This window comes from Vulpes vulpes, chromosome 5, assembly GCF_048418805.1.
Source record: "Vulpes vulpes isolate BD-2025 chromosome 5, VulVul3, whole genome shotgun sequence".
Classification (NCBI taxonomy): domain Eukaryota; kingdom Metazoa; phylum Chordata; class Mammalia; order Carnivora; family Canidae; genus Vulpes; species Vulpes vulpes.
In genome coordinates, this window is record NC_132784.1 from 44,611,406 (window position 1) to 44,632,634 (window position 21,229).

At 47.1% G+C, this 21,229-nt stretch overlaps 1 protein-coding gene, 1 long non-coding RNA gene and 1 pseudogene across 7 annotated transcripts in view; 1 reads left to right on the forward strand and 2 right to left on the reverse strand.

The window, feature by feature from the left end:
* TNFRSF11A (TNF receptor superfamily member 11a) overlaps positions 1-21,229 on the forward strand; it is a 59,596-nt gene that overhangs the window by 20,172 nt on the left and 18,195 nt on the right. For 3 of the 5 annotated variants that reach the window (XM_072758038.1, XM_072758039.1, XM_072758042.1), the window contains exons 3-9: positions 1,073-1,198; positions 7,617-7,760; positions 10,927-11,020; positions 12,541-12,635; positions 14,155-14,268; positions 18,577-18,629; positions 19,939-20,710. In XM_072758038.1, the coding sequence (XP_072614139.1) occupies positions 1,073-1,198; positions 7,617-7,760; positions 10,927-11,020; positions 12,541-12,635; positions 14,155-14,268; positions 18,577-18,629; positions 19,939-20,710 (1,398 nt within the window). The remainder of the gene's footprint in view (positions 1-1,072; positions 1,199-7,616; positions 7,761-10,926; positions 11,021-12,540; positions 12,636-14,154; positions 14,269-18,576; positions 18,630-19,938; positions 20,711-21,229) is intronic. The other 2 variants (XM_072758041.1, XM_072758040.1) reach the window with 2 other exon arrangements.
* Positions 6,055-7,521, reverse strand: LOC140598947 (uncharacterized; annotated as a pseudogene).
* On the reverse strand, positions 11,014-19,939 carry LOC140599001 (uncharacterized). 2 transcript variants are annotated; one of them, XR_012001570.1, is made up of 4 exons: positions 19,430-19,939; positions 13,880-14,047; positions 12,533-12,617; positions 11,014-11,286 (listed from the first exon to the last, which is right to left on the reverse strand). It is a non-coding gene; the product is annotated as an uncharacterized lncRNA (long non-coding RNA). The 2 variants fall into 2 exon arrangements; XR_012001569.1 differs by having other exon boundaries at positions 12,527-12,617.

Below are 21,229 nucleotides of genomic sequence, written 5' to 3' on the forward strand. Positions count from 1 at the left end.
TCTATGGGAGTGGCAGGTAGTAATGTGTGCCAAAGACCTTTCCGCAGATAAAATCACAAGCAGTTGCTGAAACTAGTATTTAATATATGCTGGAATACGGTTTTCTGAAACACTCTTTCTTGAGAAAGCAAGGTTTTAAAACCTTATTTTAGCACTTTGCAATTCAAACTTTCAACAAGTAAAATGCAACTCTTATTTAAAAGTATTATAGTGAAATTTTTTTTGGGGGGAGAATAACCATACTGGAGTCGTTGCCATTGCAAATTGCCTACACCCTATTATACCTTTTCCTCAAGAGACTGGTTACCTCTTCCCCATAGTTGCTCTGCCAGAGTGTGCCCGAATATTTCTATAGCCTCGGTGAAGTCCCAGGTCCACAGATTCCTCACTCGCTCATCGTTCTAGAAACGGTGGTTACGTTACATCAAGATCCATTAGGTAGTAAAGCTATAAGTATTTCTCAGATGTGCAGAACCAAGATCCAGTGATTTCCTGAGCCTGCATGGGTGCGTGTGTGTGAGTGTGTGTGTGTGCACACATGCATTTGTGTGTGTGTGTGTGTGTGTGTGTGTGTGTGTGTGTTTGTGTGCGTGCGCATGCTCTGGTCATACTTTTAACTGAGGACCCGCAGGACACATAGGACAAAAGAAGTTAACTCTCCAGATTGGTAATAGAGGGAATTTTGAAGATAGGAGGGCAGGGGCAAAGTGAAATTTTTGCTTAGTCCCCAGGGAGCCCCTCAAGTTTTATAGGCACCAGTTTGAAAACCATCATCCTTTTCCTTGGTCAGCTGACATGTGGGGTGGAAAGGATGATCTTTTGCTGAGATGAACTATCTGGTTGCTGTGACCACAGGCACAGAAAACCTAGAAGTCATTCTAGCCAACTGAGAGGCCTGAGGAGCCCGTCACTGATAGGTGGCCTCATCTCGTGTTTGTTCCATACTGTGTTAGGGGACTCCCTGGAGTTCTTTAAATGATCCAGTAAATTGGTATATTTTTGTTGTTTTGTTATTTGGGGGGATATTTTTCATTGGTGTGTGTGTGTGTTTTTTTTTTCCTGCGAATTAAAGGGAAGTACATGTCTTCTAAATGCACTACTACCTCTGAAAGTGTATGCCTGCCCTGTGGCCCGGATGAATACTTGGACACCTGGAATGAAGAAGATAAATGCTTGCTGCATAAAGTGTGTGACGCAGGTAAGTCAGTCATACCAGCGGGAAGTGTGGATGAGGGGTATTTTCAGATACAGCAGTGCTGTCTCTTTTGGGGGCGCATAGGAAGATGTTCCGACCTTGGAGCTCCAGAAGTAAGTATCTCAGATCACAGAAACATTGTGACATTCTTCATTCAACACTTTTGTCCTGGAAAATAATTGTGTCTCAGTTTAATCAGGGAACACATATGTTACAGTTGACAAAACATTGCCACAATGTTTCTGTGTAAGTTGTTATTTAATTTCCACGAAAACCCTGCCAGGTAGTCGCAATTAACCCATTTTATTTTATTTTATTTTATTTTTTATTTATTTATGATAGTCACAGAGAGAGAGAGAGAGAGAGAGAGAGGCAGAGACATAGGCAGAGGGAGAAGCAGGCTCCATGCCCCGGGAGCCCGACGTGGGTTTCGATCCCGGGTCTCCAGGATCGCGCCCTGGGCCAAAGGCAGGCGCCAAACCGCTGCGCCACCCAGGGATCCCAGTTAACCCATTTTAAAGAGGAAGAAACGGAGACCAGGAGAGGTTGGGTGACTTTTCCAAGGCTAACAAATGAGAAGCAGGACTCAAAGCTAGATCTGACTCTCACGTCTTTCTCCTGAACCCTAAGTGTCTTACTAACTCTACAGTTTGATCTCCTATCAGGCTGCTATAGTTTTTTTTTTTAACTCAAAAAATTTTTTGATTATAGCTTAATTGTAGGAATCAGAATCAAAGTATGTCCCCTAACCTAAAGATTCCTTTCCTTCTCTCCCTTTTTTCTTTTTCCATTTAATCTCTCTGTTGGAGAAACTGTGTTATTTTTTTTTAAGATTTATTTATTTATTTATTTATTTATTTATTTATTTATTCATTTATTCATGAGAGACACACAGAGAGAGAGGCAGAGATACAGGCAGAGGGAGAAGCAGGTTCCACGCAGGGAGCCCGACATGGGACTCGATCCCTGGTCTCCAGAATCAGGCCCTGGGCTGAAGGCGGCGCTAAACCACTGAGCCACCAGGGCTGCCCCAGAAACTGTGTTATTAACCCTGTAGGTTACAGGATTCTTGTGGATCAGTCTGATTTCTGCTGGTTGCATTCCTTTGGTGTCATTTAACATATTTTTCCCATCTCCTGTATTTCATGTAGAGTGGTTGTTGGATCTAAAAGGCTGATCAGATGCTGGTTTGTATTTTTTTGTTTGTTTTTGCCAAACTGCTTCATAGTTGGCATAATATAGTTCGGTCAGGGATCATATAGTACCTGCTTATCGCTCTTCTTTTGATATGAACAGGTTGACCATCAGGCCTAGATCTGTTTTCATGAGGAGCTGTAGAAAGGTGACCTTCCATCAGTCCTTCATGAATGGCTGGAATGCTTTATAAAGGGAAGCTTCCCTTGTCAACTATCTGTTGCCCTAAAGTAAAGTATATATGGGAAAGGCTGAATGAATGCTTGTAGCTTTATTTGCCACTTTTCAACATAATGACTTGATCACCAAGCTTTCCCAAAGGGTTTATATGAATATTATAAACTCAACCATTCAGACATATTTGAGGTTTTTAATAGATTATAGTTACTAGTTGTATGGGTGCTCAGATGGTCCACCTTTTCACCCCCCGCCCAAGTCTTTGCCATGACCCCAGGTGACTCTAAGAGCCCTCCTTGCTTCCAGGTTCATCTTGGACATTTCCTGCCCCAAACTCAAAGCAGCCATTTCTTTAAGAATTCCTGATTGCTTCCAGGGGAACATCTTACTTAGCGACCTCTAGTCTGGGTGCTAGGGAGGTTCATTGTGACCGGATTGATCCTTGTTTATAGGTTCTTTTCAGTGGACATAACTAGGAGTTAAGTTTTGTTTTTGTTTTTGTTTTTTTTTAAACATCATAATTTTCAAGTGTGTTAGAGACAGCTGGCCGATTGTGGCCACAGAAGGTACATGGAAACTCCACTGAGCAGAAGCATCTGATCAAGTCTTTTTTCTTTCCCAGTGCTTAGTAATGACCTTGACTCACTGCTGTCTCTTGGAAATAAAGATTCATTCTGTCTACTGCTAAAGTTGACTAAAGCCTCAAACCTGGTGCATATTTAAAATTTTGTCAAAATTGTTCATCACCACACAGGCTTACATTCACTCACAATTGAGAAGGGTGGTGGAATTAGGATTTTCCAAGGGAGTGACCCTTGTCTATATATGTTCTGGGCATTATGCACATGTTTATGCAGATTGGCCTTGGTGCTGCACAACTGATTTGGGCTCCAGAGAGGGCACACAGGGACACAGGAAGATTTCTCCAGGTTTGCCATGCTCTGATCTGAAAAGAATGGGAATAGGAAATATCCCCACCCTGCTGGCTGTACTTTGAGACAGCAGAGGAGACAGGGATCTAGTTTGCCTGCTTCCCTTTCCCTTGGAACTGAGTCCTAGGCCATTAGGGCTTCTATCACAGGGTAGCGCAGACGGAGTGACTTAAACAACAAACATTTATTTCTCACAGTTCTGGAGGCTGGAAGTGGGAGATCAGGGCACCAGCATGGTTGGGTTCTTGGTGAGAGCCCTCTTTAGGATTTCAAGACACTGTTTTTCTTGCTGTGTTTCCACATGTGAAGAACAGAGGGAGGAAGCAAGCTATCTACTGTCTCTCTTCTTTTTAAGATTTTTTATTTTTTCATTTGAGACATAGAGAGAAAGCACACAGAGGGAGAGGGAGAGGCAGACTGCCTACTGAGCGGAGAGCATGATGTGGGGCTCAATCCCAGGACCCTGGGATCATGACCTGAGCAGAAGACAGACGCTTAACCGAGTAAGCCACCCAGGTGCCCCTTTACTATTTCTCTCCATCTTTTTTTTTTTTTAAAGATTTTATTTATTCATGAGAGACACACAGAGAGAGTGAGAGAGAGGCAGAGACACAAGCAGGCTCCATGCAGGGGAGCCTGACCTGGGACTCGATCCTAGGTCTCCAGGATCAGGCCCTGGGCTGAAGGCGACGCTAAACCGCTGAGCCACCGGGGCTGCCCTACTATCTCTTTTTATAAAGGCACAAATCTCACTCATGTGCTCTCCAACCTCATGGCCTGATCACCTCCCAAAGCTGCATCTCCTAGTATCATCACGATGGGGGTTAAGATTTCAACATGAATTCTGAGGGGACCGAAACATTAGTCCATGACAAACTCCTGTAAGTACTCAGGAGTCTAAGTACCTGGGCTATTGGGACAGTCCAGGTGAGATGGGGTCCTATAGGGGTCAAAAGTCTGTTTCAAAGAATATTATTGTGTTGTATCGTGTGTGTGTGTGTGTGTGTGTGCATGTTGATTCTTGTTATTCGTAGAATAATGTCAGGGTTCTGAACTAGCAAATGCTGAACCACTGCTCCTAGGGGAAATACAGAGTTAGGTTCCTGTGAGCCTCTGGGCACAACATTTTTGTTAACCCATCCACACATAACCTTGTTTTATGTGTTTCTGTTTAAAGACATCTTAGTAAATATTTTGACTCATTAACGTTCTTAAAAGCGACAGTGCTGTAACTCATGCTTGAACATGTATTCATCTAACACGTATTTTCTCCATGAAACACATCACAGCCTTCATGGGCCTGATAACGCCACTCAGCACCTGGGCACTATGATTATGGGCCATTTTAAGCAGTGGAATCACTTACGAAAAGCACAGGAATGCCAAAAATGGGACACCAAGTAGACCACAAAAAGGACGCTTGTTTCCAACATAAGGGTTGTAACAAGAAGGCTGAGTGTGACTTTGACCTCAGCTAAGAGCAGGCAGGTCCAGCCAGTGACTCGAAGTTTCCACTGTTCTGCATGTGTCCAAGAATGACTGCCAAAGTGCCAGGAGTACTGATTTGGGGGTTATAATGAAATTTTAGTGAGTACATGAAATTGCAAAAATGAGTAAACAAATAATGCTGTGTGTGTGTCAACATGACCTCTATTCCACTGAAACCAGAAAGGGCAAGGAGGGACAAGGAGGGAGAGCACTAGGCCATGTGTTGTGAGAAAAGAGACAACACACGGGTTGCCCTAAGTATTTGGGGAGATTCACTTCCAACTGTGTCATCAGGCTCAGCCTCTGTAATGCATTCACTTTTCTAACTACCTGTGACCCGTGTTTGCACTACTCTGAATGCTCCTGTGGTCCCACAGGATCCCAAGATGAATCCCCAGGCTCCAGAACCCTATTTTTCTCAGGTTTGATCTAGCCTTCGTGTTACGAATATTTCTCACGTTTGAGTTTACTAAAAACCAAGAAACTGCGAAGACTATTTTTGGATTTGCCAAAATAGTCAAGGATCATAAGCTCCCCAGTTCTTAATCCTCCTCCTGATGAGAAAACTGACTTAAAAAAAAAACCTATAAGACTCTTAATTATTGAGAAGAGGAGTGGAGGAGGGAAATCCCTGGTAGGGTTGTTTCCCAAAGCTACTATCCTGAATGAGGGCGTTTGCTGGTGCTGAGTCCGTGGGGCGCGGGTGGTGGTGGTGGTGATGGTGCGGGTCGTGGAGGGTGAGCAGCCAGGGCAGAGGCGGTGCGGGAGGTGGAGGGTGAGCAGCCTGGCTGGGGTGGGGGGGAGAGTGTGGGACCTGGAGGGTGAGCAGCCTGGGCTGGGAGGTGCATGGAGGGTGGCAGCTGGGGTGGGGCGGTGGGATGGCAGTACCAGACATGTAGGGTGAGTAGCCAGGGTGGGGGGGGCGGGTTGCGGGAGGTGGAGGGTGAGCATGGGGGGTGGGGCCGGGACCTGGGGGGGGGGTGTGAGCGGTGGAGGGTGAGCAGGGGGAGGGCGAGGGGTGCGGGCGGTGGAGGGTGAGCACAGGGTGGGGTTGCGGGCGGTGGAGGGTTAGCACCCTGGGCGAAGGGGTGGGTGCGGGACATGGAGGGTGAGCAGGCGGTGGGGGGGTACTGGAGATGGAGGGTGAGCACCGGGGCGGGGGGCGGGGGGGGGCGGCAGGTTGCGGGAGGTGGAGGGTGAGCAGCCGGGGGTGTGCGGGCAGTGGAGGGTGGGCAGGCGGGGCGGCGGGGGGCGGGTGGTGGAGGGTGAGCACGGTGGGGCCGGGGGGTGCGGGCGGTGGAGGGTGAGCACGGAGGGGCCGGGGGTGCGGGCGGTGGAGGGTGAGCACGGAGGGGCCGGGGGTGCGGGCGGTGGAGGGTGAGCACGGGGGGCCGGGGGTGCGGGCGGTGGAGGGTGAGCACGGGGGGGCCGGGGGGTGTGGGCGGTGGAGGGTGAGCACGGGGGGGGGGTGCGGGCGGTGGAGGGTGAGCACGGGGGGGGGGTGCGGGTGGTGGAGGGTGAGCACGGTGGGGCCGGGGGTGCAGGCGGTGGAGGGTGAGCACGGGGGGGGGGGGGTGCGGGCGGTGGAGGGTGAGCACGGGGGGGGGGCCGGGGGGTGTGGGCGGTGGAGGGTGAGCACGGGGGGGGGGGGGTGGCCGGGGGGTGCGGGCGGTGGAGGGTGAGCACGGAGGGGCCGGGGGTGCGGGCGGTGGAGGGTGAGCACGGGGGGCCGGGGGTGCGGGCGGTGGAGGGTGAGCACGGGGGGGCCGGGGGGTGTGGGCGGTGGAGGGTGAGCACGGGGGGGGGGGTGCGGGCGGTGGAGGGTGAGCACGGGGGGCCGGGGGTGCGGGCGGTGGAGGGTGAGCACGGGGGGGCCGGGGGGTGTGGGCGGTGGAGGGTGAGCACGGGGGGGGGGTGCGGGCGGTGGAGGGTGAGCACGGGGGGGGGGTGCGGGTGGTGGAGGGTGAGCACGGTGGGGCCGGGGGTGCAGGCGGTGGAGGGTGAGCACGGGGGGGGGGGGGTGCGGGCGGTGGAGGGTGAGCACGGGGGGGGGGCCGGGGGGTGTGGGCGGTGGAGGGTGAGCACGGGGGGGGGGGGTGGCCGGGGGGTGCGGGCGGTGGAGGGTGAGCACGGAGGGGCCGGGGGTGCGGGCGGTGGAGGGTGAGCACGGGGGGCCGGGGGTGCGGGCGGTGGAGGGTGAGCACGGGGGGGCCGGGGGGTGTGGGCGGTGGAGGGTGAGCACGGGGGGGGGGGTGCGGGCGGTGGAGGGTGAGCACGGGGGGCCGGGGGTGCGGGCGGTGGAGGGTGAGCACGGGGGGGCCGGGGGGTGTGGGCGGTGGAGGGTGAGCACGGGGGGGGGGTGCGGGCGGTGGAGGGTGAGCACGGGGGGGGGGTGCGGGTGGTGGAGGGTGAGCACGGTGGGGCCGGGGGTGCAGGCGGTGGAGGGTGAGCACGGGGGGGGGGGGGTGCGGGCGGTGGAGGGTGAGCACGGGGTGGGGGGGGCCGGGGGTGCGGGCGGTGGAGGGTGAGCACGGGGGGGGGTGCGGGGGGTGCGGGCGGTGGAGGGTGAGCACGGGGGGGCCGGGGGTGCGGGCGGTGGAGGGTGAGCCGCCGCTGTCTGTCTCCCGCAGGCAAGGCCCTGGTGGCGGTGGAGCCCGGCAACCGGACGGCCCCGCGCCGCTGCGCCTGCACCGCGGGCTACCACTGGAGCTCCGACTGCGACTGCTGCCGCCGCAACGCCGAGTGCGCGCCCGGCTTCGGCGCCCTGCACCCGGGTACGGCTCGGCTCCGGCTCCGGGTCGCGCCCGCGGCTCTCGCGGGCCGAGGGGGCTCTGGGAGGCGACCGGCCCCACGCCCGGGGAGCAGGGCCCGGCTGCGAGCTCTTCCCGGGGAATGTGGGCGCGGCCCACGCGCTGCCCTGAAGGCTCCTGCGTCTGGGGAACCTTGGGGTCCCCACCGCCACCCCCTTAGGCAGGCCCGGGTAATGCAGGGGCCTCAGACTTTTTTTTTTTTAAGGCTGGCTCACCCCCTTGGAAGAATTTTGAAGAACCATGCGCCCCTGGCAGACTTTTAGGTTGGCAGCTAATGTTTTTTATTGCCAATTTAAAGAGTTGCTAAGGAATTCGTTTCCAAGGAATTATAACAGCAGTAACACTTTTAAAAATGGAATTCAGTGGCACCTAAACAGCAGAGCAATTTGATAAACACCATCATCCTTCTAAAAATGCACTCATGATCCTTCACTGTTGGAAGATTTGTACAGTTCTTGTCCTTCCTTTGATTTGTATCCATTTTACCTGCCCCATAGAATTTTATCCTAATGCGTTTTTATGCTTGGAGGGCTTTGACTAATCACCTCTCCATGCACTTTCACATCAAAAATATGTACCGATTTGAGATCGTAATTTTAAAAAATTTCCTGTGACTCAAGGTTCAAAGAGTTAAAAACACTCCTGGGCTAAGTTGTTATTACAGTTATTACACAATTGTCAAAAAGTAATATATTTTGCTATAATATAATTGTAAAAGCTTTAGGTACTTAATAATGGGGGAGTTTCTTTTCTGATTCATGTATTCGTGGTTGAATATTATCTGTTGCTAAAATGTAACAGATTTCAACATTAATTCTGCTTCCACTAAGTGCTGACAAACTTGTGTACATAAATAACTAAAGGGTAAGGAAGGTTTCTGGCAGAGGAGTGTCAATTCTTTCAACACTTTCTGAGTCCCGTGTGCAGGCCACATAGTGATGGGGATCAAAAGCTGTTTTTAATGATCTCTCTGTTAAGAACTCAGTTGTGTTCTCAGTTTTGTTAAAGGTAAAAAAATAGGTATCTTTTTGTCAAAAAAAGTATTTCTTAGAGTCATTTACTTTTCTGACTTCTATAAAGTATCCCCCAGCAGTTTTTTCAAGATGTAACAAACTGATGACTCATACCTGTTAGTCTTTCACTTAGAGGCATCCCCTGTTTTAACCCCGGAGACTTGGACAAGCTTAGGAGAATTAAGATAGTCTGTTTTTCAATTCATACAGAAAAAGATGTCCATCAGAGTCTCACTGGTGCAGTCAGCCCTTATTACCAAATGTATCAACTAAACCAGATGAGCTTTCTCTTGGAAAAAGTTCAACTTAATTTTTTTTTTTTTTTTTTTTTTTTTAGAGAAAGAGAGAGAGCTGGGGAGGAACAGAGGGAGAAGGAGAGAGAGAATCTGAAGCAGGTTCCACACCCCATGGTAGAGCCTGGCTCAGGGCTCAATCTCATGACCCTGAGATCATGACTTGAGCCAAAATCAAGAGTCGGATGGATGCTTAACCGACTGAGCCACCCAGGCGCCCCTTGATTTTTTTAATTATTAAAATAAATCTCCCTATGACAGCCAACTCCCTTATAAATTCAATTCTAAGACAAGGCCCCGAGCCTTTCAGTATGGAGGTGCTCTGAACACTTGAGTTTTCTGATGCCAGTATTTCGACTTGTGGTGGCTTTTGGCAAAGCAGGATTTGGAGTGGGTAAGCAGCATGCCTTCTTTTGTGAAGTGGGGAAAGTGTGATTGTGTGAGGGGAAAAGAGAAAGGAGAATGTGCAAGATGCCCCTGGCAGGTCAGTGTTTCAAAGAGGAGATGTGGGAGTCAAGTACATGGATTTAATGCCCTTAAAGCTTCGTTTTTAAGGGTTACTCTTTTAAGAGTGTTAATATTTTAAAAGCTGTTTGAGTTAATGTGACAACTAGATGTTAACTGGGCTTTTGTTAATATTGTTACAAAGTGAGTCAGATTACTAGATTGAGGAGGGGTGTACCGTGCTTACTGAGGCAATTGCAGAAATCAAGAATCTACTTCCCATTTGACTTTGGGCAAAGAAAATCTAATTCCTTATTTTAGTGTTTTATTTTTGAAAATAAATCACAGAAGTGCTACTAATTTCAAGAGTAAATTGTGGTTTTGGAACTAGTCAATTGCCCGATTGTGATACCACACGGAAGCCAATGTTCTTCTTTATTGGAATTACCAAAGGGTCCTCCTGTGTCCATTGCAGGGAGGCTACTAGATGTAGGGAGTTGGAGACAGGTCCAATTTTGATAACGTAGCTGATGAGGAATGTGAGAGCTGAAGAAAGCTTCCCAACCAGGACCAATTCCTGCTTTCACTGCTGTGGCTTAAGGCAGGGGTTCAAAAGCCATCCCACGACTTGTGTTTCTGTAGATAGAGTTTTATTAGAAACACAGCCACATCTGTTTGCTTACATATTATCTATGATGCTTTCATACTACAAGTAATTATAGCAGAGTTCAGAGGGGCCTGCAAAGCCCAAGATATTTACCCTATGGCCCTTTTTAGAAAACATTTGCTGCTAACTCTTGGTTTAAAAGAGAGAGGCCTATAGGGTTTTTTTTGGGTGGGGTGGGGTGGGGGAGGAAGGTTGTTTTTGTTTGAGAAAAGTTTGTGGCAGTCACTCTTGTGTTTGGACTGGTAAGCTGTATCTGGTCAGAAGGAATCAGGATAGGAAATTTTCCTTAAACACAGGAAAAGGGCTGTCATTCTCTGTAGACAAAGACTATATAAACCCAAAAAAGGCTGAAAGGAGAGAGCAGACAGGTGCCTGTTGAAACTAGGGAGATAGCAGACTCCCGGCTGGGAAACAGTATCCGTGACCAGGACAGTGACTCAGAACAGCCCAGAATTGGTACTTAAGTTGAACACTGACGTTAGTGGCTTAATGAGGAGCCTGTTGCCTTGGTCTGTGACCTCCTGCTGGGACCGGGGATCCCCTGAATCCAGGAGGCCCTAGGGCAATTGGCATCAGGCCATGAGGGTGGTTTGGGGAGGCCAGAGGCTCAGCGGGTGGCTCCTGATCTCTGGTCCTCTGAACATCATCCTGGCCGATCTCTAAGTGTCCCCGTTTGCTCTGGTTGTTCTCTTGTCCGTTTGTTTTTTCGACAGTGCAGCTCAACAAGGACACGGTATGCAAGCCCTGCCTCCTAGGCTACTTCTCCGATGCCTTTTCTTCCACTGAGAAATGCAAACCCTGGACCAAGTAAGTGACTTGGTAAAAAAAAAAAAAAAGTAAGAGTTTGTTGATTTTAAACTCAGCCTGGGCCATCTTGTCTAGGTTGAAAACAGACTGATTCAGTTTGGTGAGGCTTCTTCTCAAACCCATTTTCTGTCCGTGCAGCATGGGGAAAAGAAATCAGCACGACTGATCTTCAGCTTTGATGTGTGACAGGCATTCTGTTGCTTTTCAGATTCCGTTGGACCGAATCTTTGACTTACAGTGGCAGCTTCTTTTTTCCTTCTTCCAACCTTAGTTATTTGAAAATGATTTACAATGTTTATTATCGTTCACTCACCACTCCCATGCTTCCCAGCTTCCCCACACCACTGGCTTGTCCTGAGATGTGTGTGTGTGTGTGTGTGTGTGTGTGTGTGTGTGTGTAGAAGCCTCCTGTTTATATAAATGTTTGCATACTCTAAACACCTTGGGTTTTATAACATAATGAGTGCTAAAGGAAGTTCATTCCATACATGTTCACTTAGGTCTTTGTGGCCTTTTGTAGCTTGGTATTTCATCGTAGAGATGTACCATAGTTTTATTTAATAAATTCCCTATTGGTAGTCACTTAGGTAGTTTCCAGTCTGCTGCACTAATAAATAACTCTGCACTGAATCATTTCATATATATCCTGAGTTTCATACTTGTCAATATACGTGTGTGTAGTAGAATTATATGTGTATATATACAATGTGTGTTTATATAGTAGAATTATATGTATATGTATATACATGTATAGTGTGTATGTATATAGTATGTATAGTAGAATTATATGTATATAGTGTAGAATTATATATATAATATACATTATTATTAATATTAATATATATATAATGGAATTTTTGGGTCCTTCCATTACATGCCTATGTTAAATACTAGTATATTCCCAATATATTTTTAAAATATTTATTTATTTATTTAAGAGATAGAGAGTAGGGGAGGGGCAAGGGAGAAGGAAGGAGAATCTTCAAGCAGACTCCCTGCTGAGTATGGAGCTTGATGCAGGACTCGATCTCATGACCCTGAGCTCAAGACATGAGCTGATATCAAGAGTTGGACACTTAACCAAGCAGCCACCCGGGTGCTCCTCAATATATTAAGTCTCATTAGATATTTATTTTCTGATACACTTATCCAAGTTTTACATTGAAAAGATTTTTGTGTGTGTGTTTTCAATGTCAAAAGAGCATTCATCAAAAGTTTATCACTCATCCAAGGCAATTAAAGCATTTGGAATCTTCTTTACTGAAGGCACCAATGTACTCTCTTTTGGACCATAGTGTCAGAGTGGTTCTTAGAGAATACTGGTAGTGGTTATTTTTGCTTATTTATTTGTCCAGGCTTCCGACGTGTGGACAGACACTGGGGATTCAGATGTGCAGGAGGACCTCTCAGCTCTCCTGAAGGAACTAGAAATCTAGTGAAGTAGAGCCTTTTGTAGTGCGTGTTTTGTTTTTAAACAAGAATATAAAAGCAAAAGTGCTTAACTACCTTTACCTCCACAGCTGTAGCATTCTTGGAGAGAAGGAAGTACGTCATGGGACTGATAAATCAGATGTGGTTTGTAGTTCTTCTCTGCCATCTACAAAGCCACCAAAAGGTATGTGTAAACAGAACAGGTTGGTTGTAGATGTGCTCAGTCTAGTCAGCAACTCTAGATTTCTCCCGAATTACATGTCGTGTCTCAAGGGATTTATTTCTCCCTCTTCATCCTATCATATCCATGGTCACCTTTCACTTTTATCAGTATTTTAACTCCAGGTATGTTGTTTATTTGAAAATTTCCTACTCTGAAATGGATAACAATAAAGTATTCATACATACAAAAGAAAGAAAGAGAGAACAGAAACTGAGCTACAAATTTCATGAATTAAAATGCCCAAATATGGCAGGTCACAGTAGGGGTATCTGTGGGAGATCTTGGTCACCGACCAGAGTTAGAATATAGCCATCATTATATATGGCATATTTTGTAGATCACGTAATCTTCAGTAGAGTCTTGAAGCCTGACAAAGTTGACAGTTAATGGTGGATGCTGGTTACCCAGGGCGTGAGATGGTGCAGAGTAGGTCCAAGGATGGAAACACCAAGTGCAGCAGGAAGAACCCAGGCCACAGGTTAATGGGGTTAATGAACTGAGAAAATCAGGGGGTAAGATTTTATATTTTGGGAAACAGGAGGATATCTAAGCATTCTCGATATGGAGTTAACAGAGTAGCATTCAAAAAAGACCATTTTAAAGATAACATTGAAAAAAACTGAGGGAATAAAAAGTTACTTTAAACAAGAGAGGGGAGGAGAGGCAAGACTCCCAGAAACCAGGGCTGGTAAACCAAGAGTTCATAATATAAAGGATCTAGCAGGAAAGTGATCAAGGGGAAATACGAGACATGGTCGAGTCCACGTTGTGCTGTAGATGAAATACTGAAACACTTTGCAGGATGGCTGTAGTGCTGTTCTCATGACCAGCAGAGCCCTGGTGCCATGCTGTTCTTTGGAAAGAGATATGGGAAGGGGCTTCCTTTGGCCTCAGAGGCCATCCAGCTGCAGAGATTGACGTGTTCTGTAGGTGGGCAAAGATGGAACTGGCTGTTGTGGTCAAGGTAATTAGAGTTGTGCTAAAGTAGCCACTTTTATTTATTTATTCATTAAAGATTTAATCTAATTATTTGAGAGAGAGAGCATGAGCAGAGGGAGGGGCAAAGGGAGAGGGAGAAGCAGATGCCATACTGAGCAGGGAGACCATTGTGGGGCTTGATCCCAGGACCCCAAGATCATGACCTGAGCTGAAGTCAGATGCTTAACCAATTTAGGTTAAGACATTTAGGCACCTGAAGTACCTACTTTTAAAGATGGTCGTGGGCTGGCCTCCCGCAGAGTGATGCCAGGCATGGGGTTGGCTGCAGTGTTGGTGTCACTCTTTCAGAGGGGGGTGCACCCTCTGCACACTTGTGGTCAGAGTCAGGGACCATCCTTCTTCTCCAATGCCAGACCAACATCTTTGATTCTGGGCTTTGATTCAAAGGGTTTTGTTTTTAAATAAAAATGAAAATAATCCGAGAATTAAATTAAATTATCTTTAACACCTTTTCCTCCTTTCTCCTTTTCTTCCAATACAGAACCCCAGATTTACTTGCCCAGTTTAATTATTCTGCTTCTCTTCATATCCGTGGCATTAGTTGCTGCTGTCATCTTTGGTGTTTATTATAGGAAAAAAGGGAAAGCACTAACAGGTACTGTGTCTATGCTGGTTTTTGAAAATTAATCTTAAAGAAAGGAGATGCATTTTTAGGTATACGCTTTGGAAGACACACATATTGCCTGTGACAGCCTCTGGTGATCCGCCCACAGTAAGTGCCTTGACTCGGTTGCAGTTACTTACACTAAGGAGAAATACCCTCTATACCTCATTTTTTTTTATTGTCCTCTGGCCAAAAAAATAAACAAAAACCTATGGTGTCTGTTGATGTGTAAGCCAACAAAATCTGCCAGGTTCAGGAAACTGATGACCTGTAAATTGTATGTTCATGTCAGTTGTCTTTATCCAAGAATTACCAACATTTTTTATGTACCCACTTAACATAGAGACAAATGTTCAGGTAAATGGCAGATGGAAAGTGTTGACTGGGATCTTACCTTGAGATATGAATATAAAATTGTGAAAATTAGCTACCTCATATTCAGCAAAATGTAGGTGCTCATTCTTAGAATGAATAGTCTGGTGTTAACCTTGTTTCTTGGGAACAATTTCTTCACAAGCAATTGTCCCATAGTGCCTTTTAACATCACTGCATATTTGACATTTACAAAGTTAAAATAGTGTCATTTCTTGTTAAAGGATTTTATTTATTTATTTGACAGAGAGAGAAGAGAATGAGCACACAAGCAGGGGGCAGTGGCAAAGGGAGAGTGAGAAGCAGGCTCCCCATGGAGCAGGGAGCCCGACTGGGGGCTTGATCCTGGGACCCTGAGATCATGACCTGAGCCAAGGGCAGATGCTTAACTGACTGAGCCACCCAGGTGCCCAAGAATGTCATTTTTCAGAAAGGATTCTTCAAGAGATTTCTTCATGTTTTTGTGGTTAGATCTCCTTCTCTAGGAGCACTGTTGTCTCACTATCCTTTTTTCCGTTTTGGTTGCTCAGGTGTTTATCACGTCCACCTCTGCTTTGCTATGACTTGATCAGTTCTCCTGTGTCACATGCACAGACTTCCTGAAACCTTACCTATCTTGCTCTTTCCATTAATGTCATGTTACTTAATGTAACGCTCAGCCATCGAAAGTTTTTAAAGAAGGAAGATAGTGTTTGAAGATGCCTGTGTTCAGCAGAGAAGAGTGTTAGATGACTTTTTAAAAAAACATTTATTATTATTATTCAGAGAGAGAGAGAGAGAGAGGCAGAGACAGAAGCAGGTTCCATGCAGGAAGCCCAACATGGGACTCCATCCTGGGCCTCCAGGATCACACCCCGGGCGCAGGCAGCGCTAAACCACTGTGCCACCGGGGCTGCCCAGATGACTTTTTTTAGTCTACTCATTATTGAATTTTTTTTTTAGATTTTATTTATTTATTCATGAGAGAGAAAGAGGGGCAAAGAGACAGAAACACGGGCAGAGGGAGAAGCAGGCTCCATGCAGGGAGCCCAATGTGGGACTCAATCCCAGGTCTCCGGGATCAGGCCCCTGGGCTGAAGGCTGCGCTAAACCGCTGAGCCACCTGGGCTGCCCCTGAATTTTTTTTTTTTAAGATTCTATTTATTGGGATCCCTGGGTGGCGCAGCAGTTTAGCGCCTGCCTTTGGCCCAGGGCGTGATCCTGGAGACCCGGGATCAAATCCCGCATCGGGCTCCCGGTGCATGGAGCCTGCTTTTCCCTCTGCCTATGTCTCTGCCTCTCTCTCTCTCTCTCTGTGTGTGTGTGTGTGTGACTATCATAAATAAATAAAAATTTTAAAAAAATTTTTTTTAAAAGATTTTATTTATTTATTGATGAGAGACAGAGAGAAAAAGAGGCAGAGACACAGGCCGAGGGAGAAGCAGGCGCCTTACAGGGAGCCTGATGTGGGACTCGATCCCAGGACTCCAGGATCACGCCCTGAGCCAAAGGCAGATGCTCAACCCCTGAGCCACCCAGGTGCCCCTTGAATATTTTTATTTAATGCTGCTCCACTTCCCTAGCAACCTGGTAGCTAGGCATTTGAATACACTGCATGTTCAGTCAATGAAGGTCACTCATGGAGCCGTGTTTATGTGAGAAAAACAGATTTCTGATTTTTTTTTTTTTTTTTTTGGTCTCTGCAATAATCTCTTCCTGCCATATTTAATCAATGAAGACAATGGACCTACTACTTACTAAATCAGAATGTAGGCCTGTTTAGCCTCTCTTCATCCATTCGTACTGCACAGGTTTCTTGACACCGCCCCCCCCAGGGGTTGGGGGACAGGCCTGGCCCTTGGGGCTCCTTACTGCACAGCACAGTGCAGGCCCTTTGTTGGGGAAGCTGTAGAATGAGGCTGAGTGCTGAGAGGGAACTTACAGAGCTCCAGGTGAGCAGAGGACGGGGGTTGTCTGGCCTCGGGGCCAGCAGGGGCCTCCTGGAGGAGAGAAGGAGCTGCCAGGTAGAGTTAGCTAAGGTTCCTGCAGCTGGAGCAAAGTCAGAGCCAGCGTGAGACAAAACGGAGAGGGAAGCATGGCCAGTTGATGCAGCCCTGCAGGCTTGCTGAAGGAGTTTGTTCCTTGTCCTTACCAAAGAGAAGTAAAACTAGCCATCTGGTTGTAGGATAGAAGACAGATTTGGGGGTGCAGTAGAGTGGATGCAGACACACCAGTTAGGAGGGCTTTTACATCCAAAAGAGAGATGATCTTAGTAATTATGAATATCTCCTCGTGTACAAGTAACATTTTAAAAATTCTTTTTATTTTTAAAGATTTTTATTTATTCATGAGAAACAGAGAGAGAGAGGCAGAGACACTGGCAGAGGGAGCAGCAGGCTCCATGCAGGGAGCCTGATGCAGGACTTGATCCCCAGACCTGGGATCACAGCCTGAGCCAAAGGCAGATGCTCAACAGCTGAGCCACCCAGGCATCCCACAAGTAGCATTTTTTAGCCATTTGTGATTATCTAATACTGATCCCTACAAGGGAAGATCTACAAGCTTCCTTTTATTTGGGGGTAACTTTATGTAGTTTCAAAACTATAGAGAGGAAGCAAGAATAATAATGAAGATGATAGCAATAACTGACATATAATGCGTATTTATTCTATGTTAGCTCTGCTTATGCGTTTTACGTGTACTCACAAAATCAAAACGGCACCATGAGGCAGGCGCTATTATTTCTCCCGTGTCATGATGATGAAACCGAGACTCAGAGAAGTGAAATGAACCACTTGGCAAGGTCGTGTGATAGGGATCATTAGCTGTTATCATGACCTGATTATCTTCTCCTGGAGAATGGACAGCCTCCGCTTCAGTGTTTCTAGTGAATTCAGCATCAAATAGTGGAAGTGGGGTAAAAATTTATCTTTGTAGAACATAAATTCATCTATTTTTTTCAGTGCATAGATTTTTTTAAAGATTTTATTTATTTATTTGAGAGAGAGAAAGAGAGAGGGTGGGGAGGGAAAGCATAGAGGGAGAATGACAGGGAGAAGCAGACTCCCCACTAAGCAGGGAGCCTGATGTAGGGCCCCATCCCAGGACCCCCAGGATCATAACCTGAGCTGAAGGCAGAGGTTTGACTGACTGAGCCACCCAGGTGCCCTAGATCTGACTTTTTAAAAGTTTTGTCACTTTTGTTTTTGCTTTTTTTTTATTAAAAAAAAGATTTTATTAATTTGAGAGACAGTTTGAGTGGGGAGAAAGGGAAGAAGGAGAGGGAAAAGCAGGCTCCTCCTGAACAGGGAGCCTGAGGAGGGACTCATCGCTGGAACCCTGAGATCATGACTTGATCACAACCAAGTGAGCCATCCAGGTGCCCCTCAGCATTTCTGTTTTTAAAAGTTAGTGGAGATGCGTTTTATTTATGCCACAGAACATACTCATTCTCCCGAGAAGCAACAGGATATAGTAGAAAAGCATGTGTGGCCCACTGGGACTCAGAGGGGTCGGACAGCCTCCTGGCATGTGCTTTTTCTTTATTGTGCATCCGTGTGAGCTAATTGACTGCAAAAGCAATGCCCTAGGCCTGTGTCTTCATGCTTCCCATGCAGTGCCTGTCCCTGTCCCTCATGGCCACAGGAAAAGTGGCAAAGGGAATGAGAATGCCTCCCGTCCTAACAGCAGCTCTGAGTGTGCCCAAAGGAATTCATTCAGTGGAACATTAGCAGATGATACTTTGCTTTACATCAGGAAGTTCTGTTTGGGGGCAGAGGTGTCTTCGAATGGGTTGATTTTCTTTTAAATGTTTTCACTCTCAGGAGCTCTCACCCAAAGACTCGCAGAGGCCTGTGTTTAAAGAAACACTGAGCTGACTAGTGATCGATGATGATAATACTGAATTAGAGGAAATAAAATGAAGTTCTCCTTACTCTGTTTTTCTAGCTAATTTGTGGCACTGGGTCAATGAGGCTTGCGGCCGCCTAAGTGTAAATAAGGTAAGTTTAAAAGTCTTAAGTGCCTCCTTCACATCCTTTTACTCCTTCCGATGCTATGGCTGTGAATAATCAAACACTGAGCCCCACTGTGAATGGGATGGTTCCTTGAGGGATGGAACCCTGAATCCCAGGACTGATCTCCACAGAAAAACCCAAAGCCCAAGTGGGTGCCCCTCCTAAATGCTCTTTTCTTCGCATTTCCTTCCACTCATCATCTCTGTGTACATACATTATTTATGTTGTTCTAGCGCCAATCTTGATTGCCTAGGATAGCTTCCAAGGAGGAAGGAGCTGCCATTTCCCTCTACTCTGTAGTTATTTTGGTAACTTTTAATTTCGATCTAATCAAAATTACAGAAAAGCAGTGAGAATAGTACAAAAAACTCCCCACACACCCTAAACTCAGCCCCACCAACTGCTTACACTTTATCACATTGTATTATCACCTGCTCTCTGTGTGTATCTGTGTGTTTTTATTCTCCAACCATTTTAGAGTGAATGTGACAGACGTCACACTCCTATACCCTTAAATACTTTGGTGTGAATTTCTCAAGAACAAGCATATTCTCTTATATGACCATAGTACATTTATCAAAATTGAGAAATTTAGTAGTGGACTAAGTAGACTTAGTAGACTCTTATCTGCATGCAGTCTTAAAAATTTCCTTGATTATCCCATTATGTCCCCTAGGGCTGTTGTCTTAGGTATAAAGAATAAACATTTTAAACTCAGAGTTCCTCCTGATTCTTCCAATTCCAGTCCCCACACCCCACAGGATTCCTTTGTTTTTTTTCCTTACCTGGATTTGAATCTTCCCTTCTCCAACAGGATAAAGCCTGGTTCCTGTTATTCTCGGTATATTTACTCATTTGCTCACTGCTAGTAGACACAGAAATTAGTTTCAGAATTACCAAACCATACTACAGAAAAAAAAAAAAAACACCAAAAAACCCAAAGCTACAAACTGGAGTTCCTTATTTGTTTGTAGTTTTTTTTTTTTAATTTATATTGAATGTATATGGACAAAATACTGTGTTCTAAAGTTATTGGAGTTAGCTCTTCGCCTTGCTTCAGTGTGAACATGCTATTCGTTTGAAATGCAGTTTGATTCATTTGTTTCCATATTCCATTTTGGGTTCTCCCCTACTCTATAATCTTAAATAACACAAACAAAGTGCCATAATGAGTGTTCCATCTGTACTTGTTATGGTGGAAATAATTATTCTAAACCATTTTCAGCCATGGTTTGCAGAAACATGTTCTAATATCTCTGGGTATTAATACTTCTGCCTTCTGAATTTAAATCAGCAGGAGTCCTCAGGCAACAATTTTAGCAGCACTCACATGGAAGCCTCTAGTCAGCGTGAAATTTGTGACGGGGTCTTACTGCTGACTCTGGAAGAGAAGATGTTTTCTGAAGATATGTGCTGCCCAGACAGTGGTGGTGGCTGTGGGGGCGCGTGTGCAGGCGGCAGCCCCAGTACAGGGGGAGAAGATGCCGGGATGCTCACCTTGGTCAGCCAGGTGGAGGGGGACTCCTGCAGGCAGATTCCCACGGAGGACGAATACGTGGACAGGCCCTCCCAGACCCCAGACTCTTCCCTGTTCCTCACTCAGCCTGGAAGCAAATCCACACCCCCTTTCCCCGAGCCCCTGGAGGTGGGGGAGAATGACAGGTTGAGCCAGTGCTTCACTGGGACAGACAGCCTGGGAGATTCTGAAAGCGGCAACTTCGTGGAGCCGCCATGCAGGACTGATTGGATCCCCATAGCCTCCGAAAAGTACTTGCAAAAAGAAGTGGAGGGTGGCCACTGCCCCCACTGGGCAGCCAGCTGCAGCTCCAGCTCGGCGGATGGCTGTGCAAACTGCGGAAAGCCTCCCGGGGGGGGCCGGGAACCCCTCGTGGCTTCCCCGAAAAGTGGACCTCTGCCCCAGTGCGCCTACGGCATGGGCCTTCCGCCCGAGGGTGCAGCAGATGGGGCCGGCCAGCCCCTGGACGGGGCTGATGTCAGGCTTCCCGGCTCCATGAGGGGAGGCCCTGGGTCTGCAAGTGCCTCTGGGGACCAGCCACCTGCATCTGGTAAGTGATTTTCCTGGTCTCTCACCTCCAAGCCAAAAGGCCTGTTCTTTGTGCAGTGTTGGAAAGCAAGTGTCACAGACCATTTTGGGAAGAAGGATGCTAACGTGGGGAAGATTCCACTTGAATCTTTTCTCCTGCTAGGCCTCTTTGCAGGGTGGGTTTTTTTTTTTTAAGATTTTATTTATTTATTCATGAGAGACACACAGAGAGAGGCAGAGACATAGGCAGAGGGAGAAGCAGGCTCCGTGCAGGAAGGCCACTGTGGGACTCGATCCCAGAACCCTGGGATCACGCTCTGAGCCAAAGGCAGATGCTCAACCGCTGAGCCACCCAGGCGTCCCTGCAGGGTGGGTTTTGATGCTTTTGTGGGTCTTGCCCACTGCCATGAGGTTCTGTCCTCCAGCCCTGGGGCTGTCTCTTCACTTCCACATGCCCCAGGCCCACCATGGACCCCCTGCAGGCAATGTCAACAGCCACCTCAGGGCTGGCTGAAGTTGAGGCATACCCTCAGAATTCTGG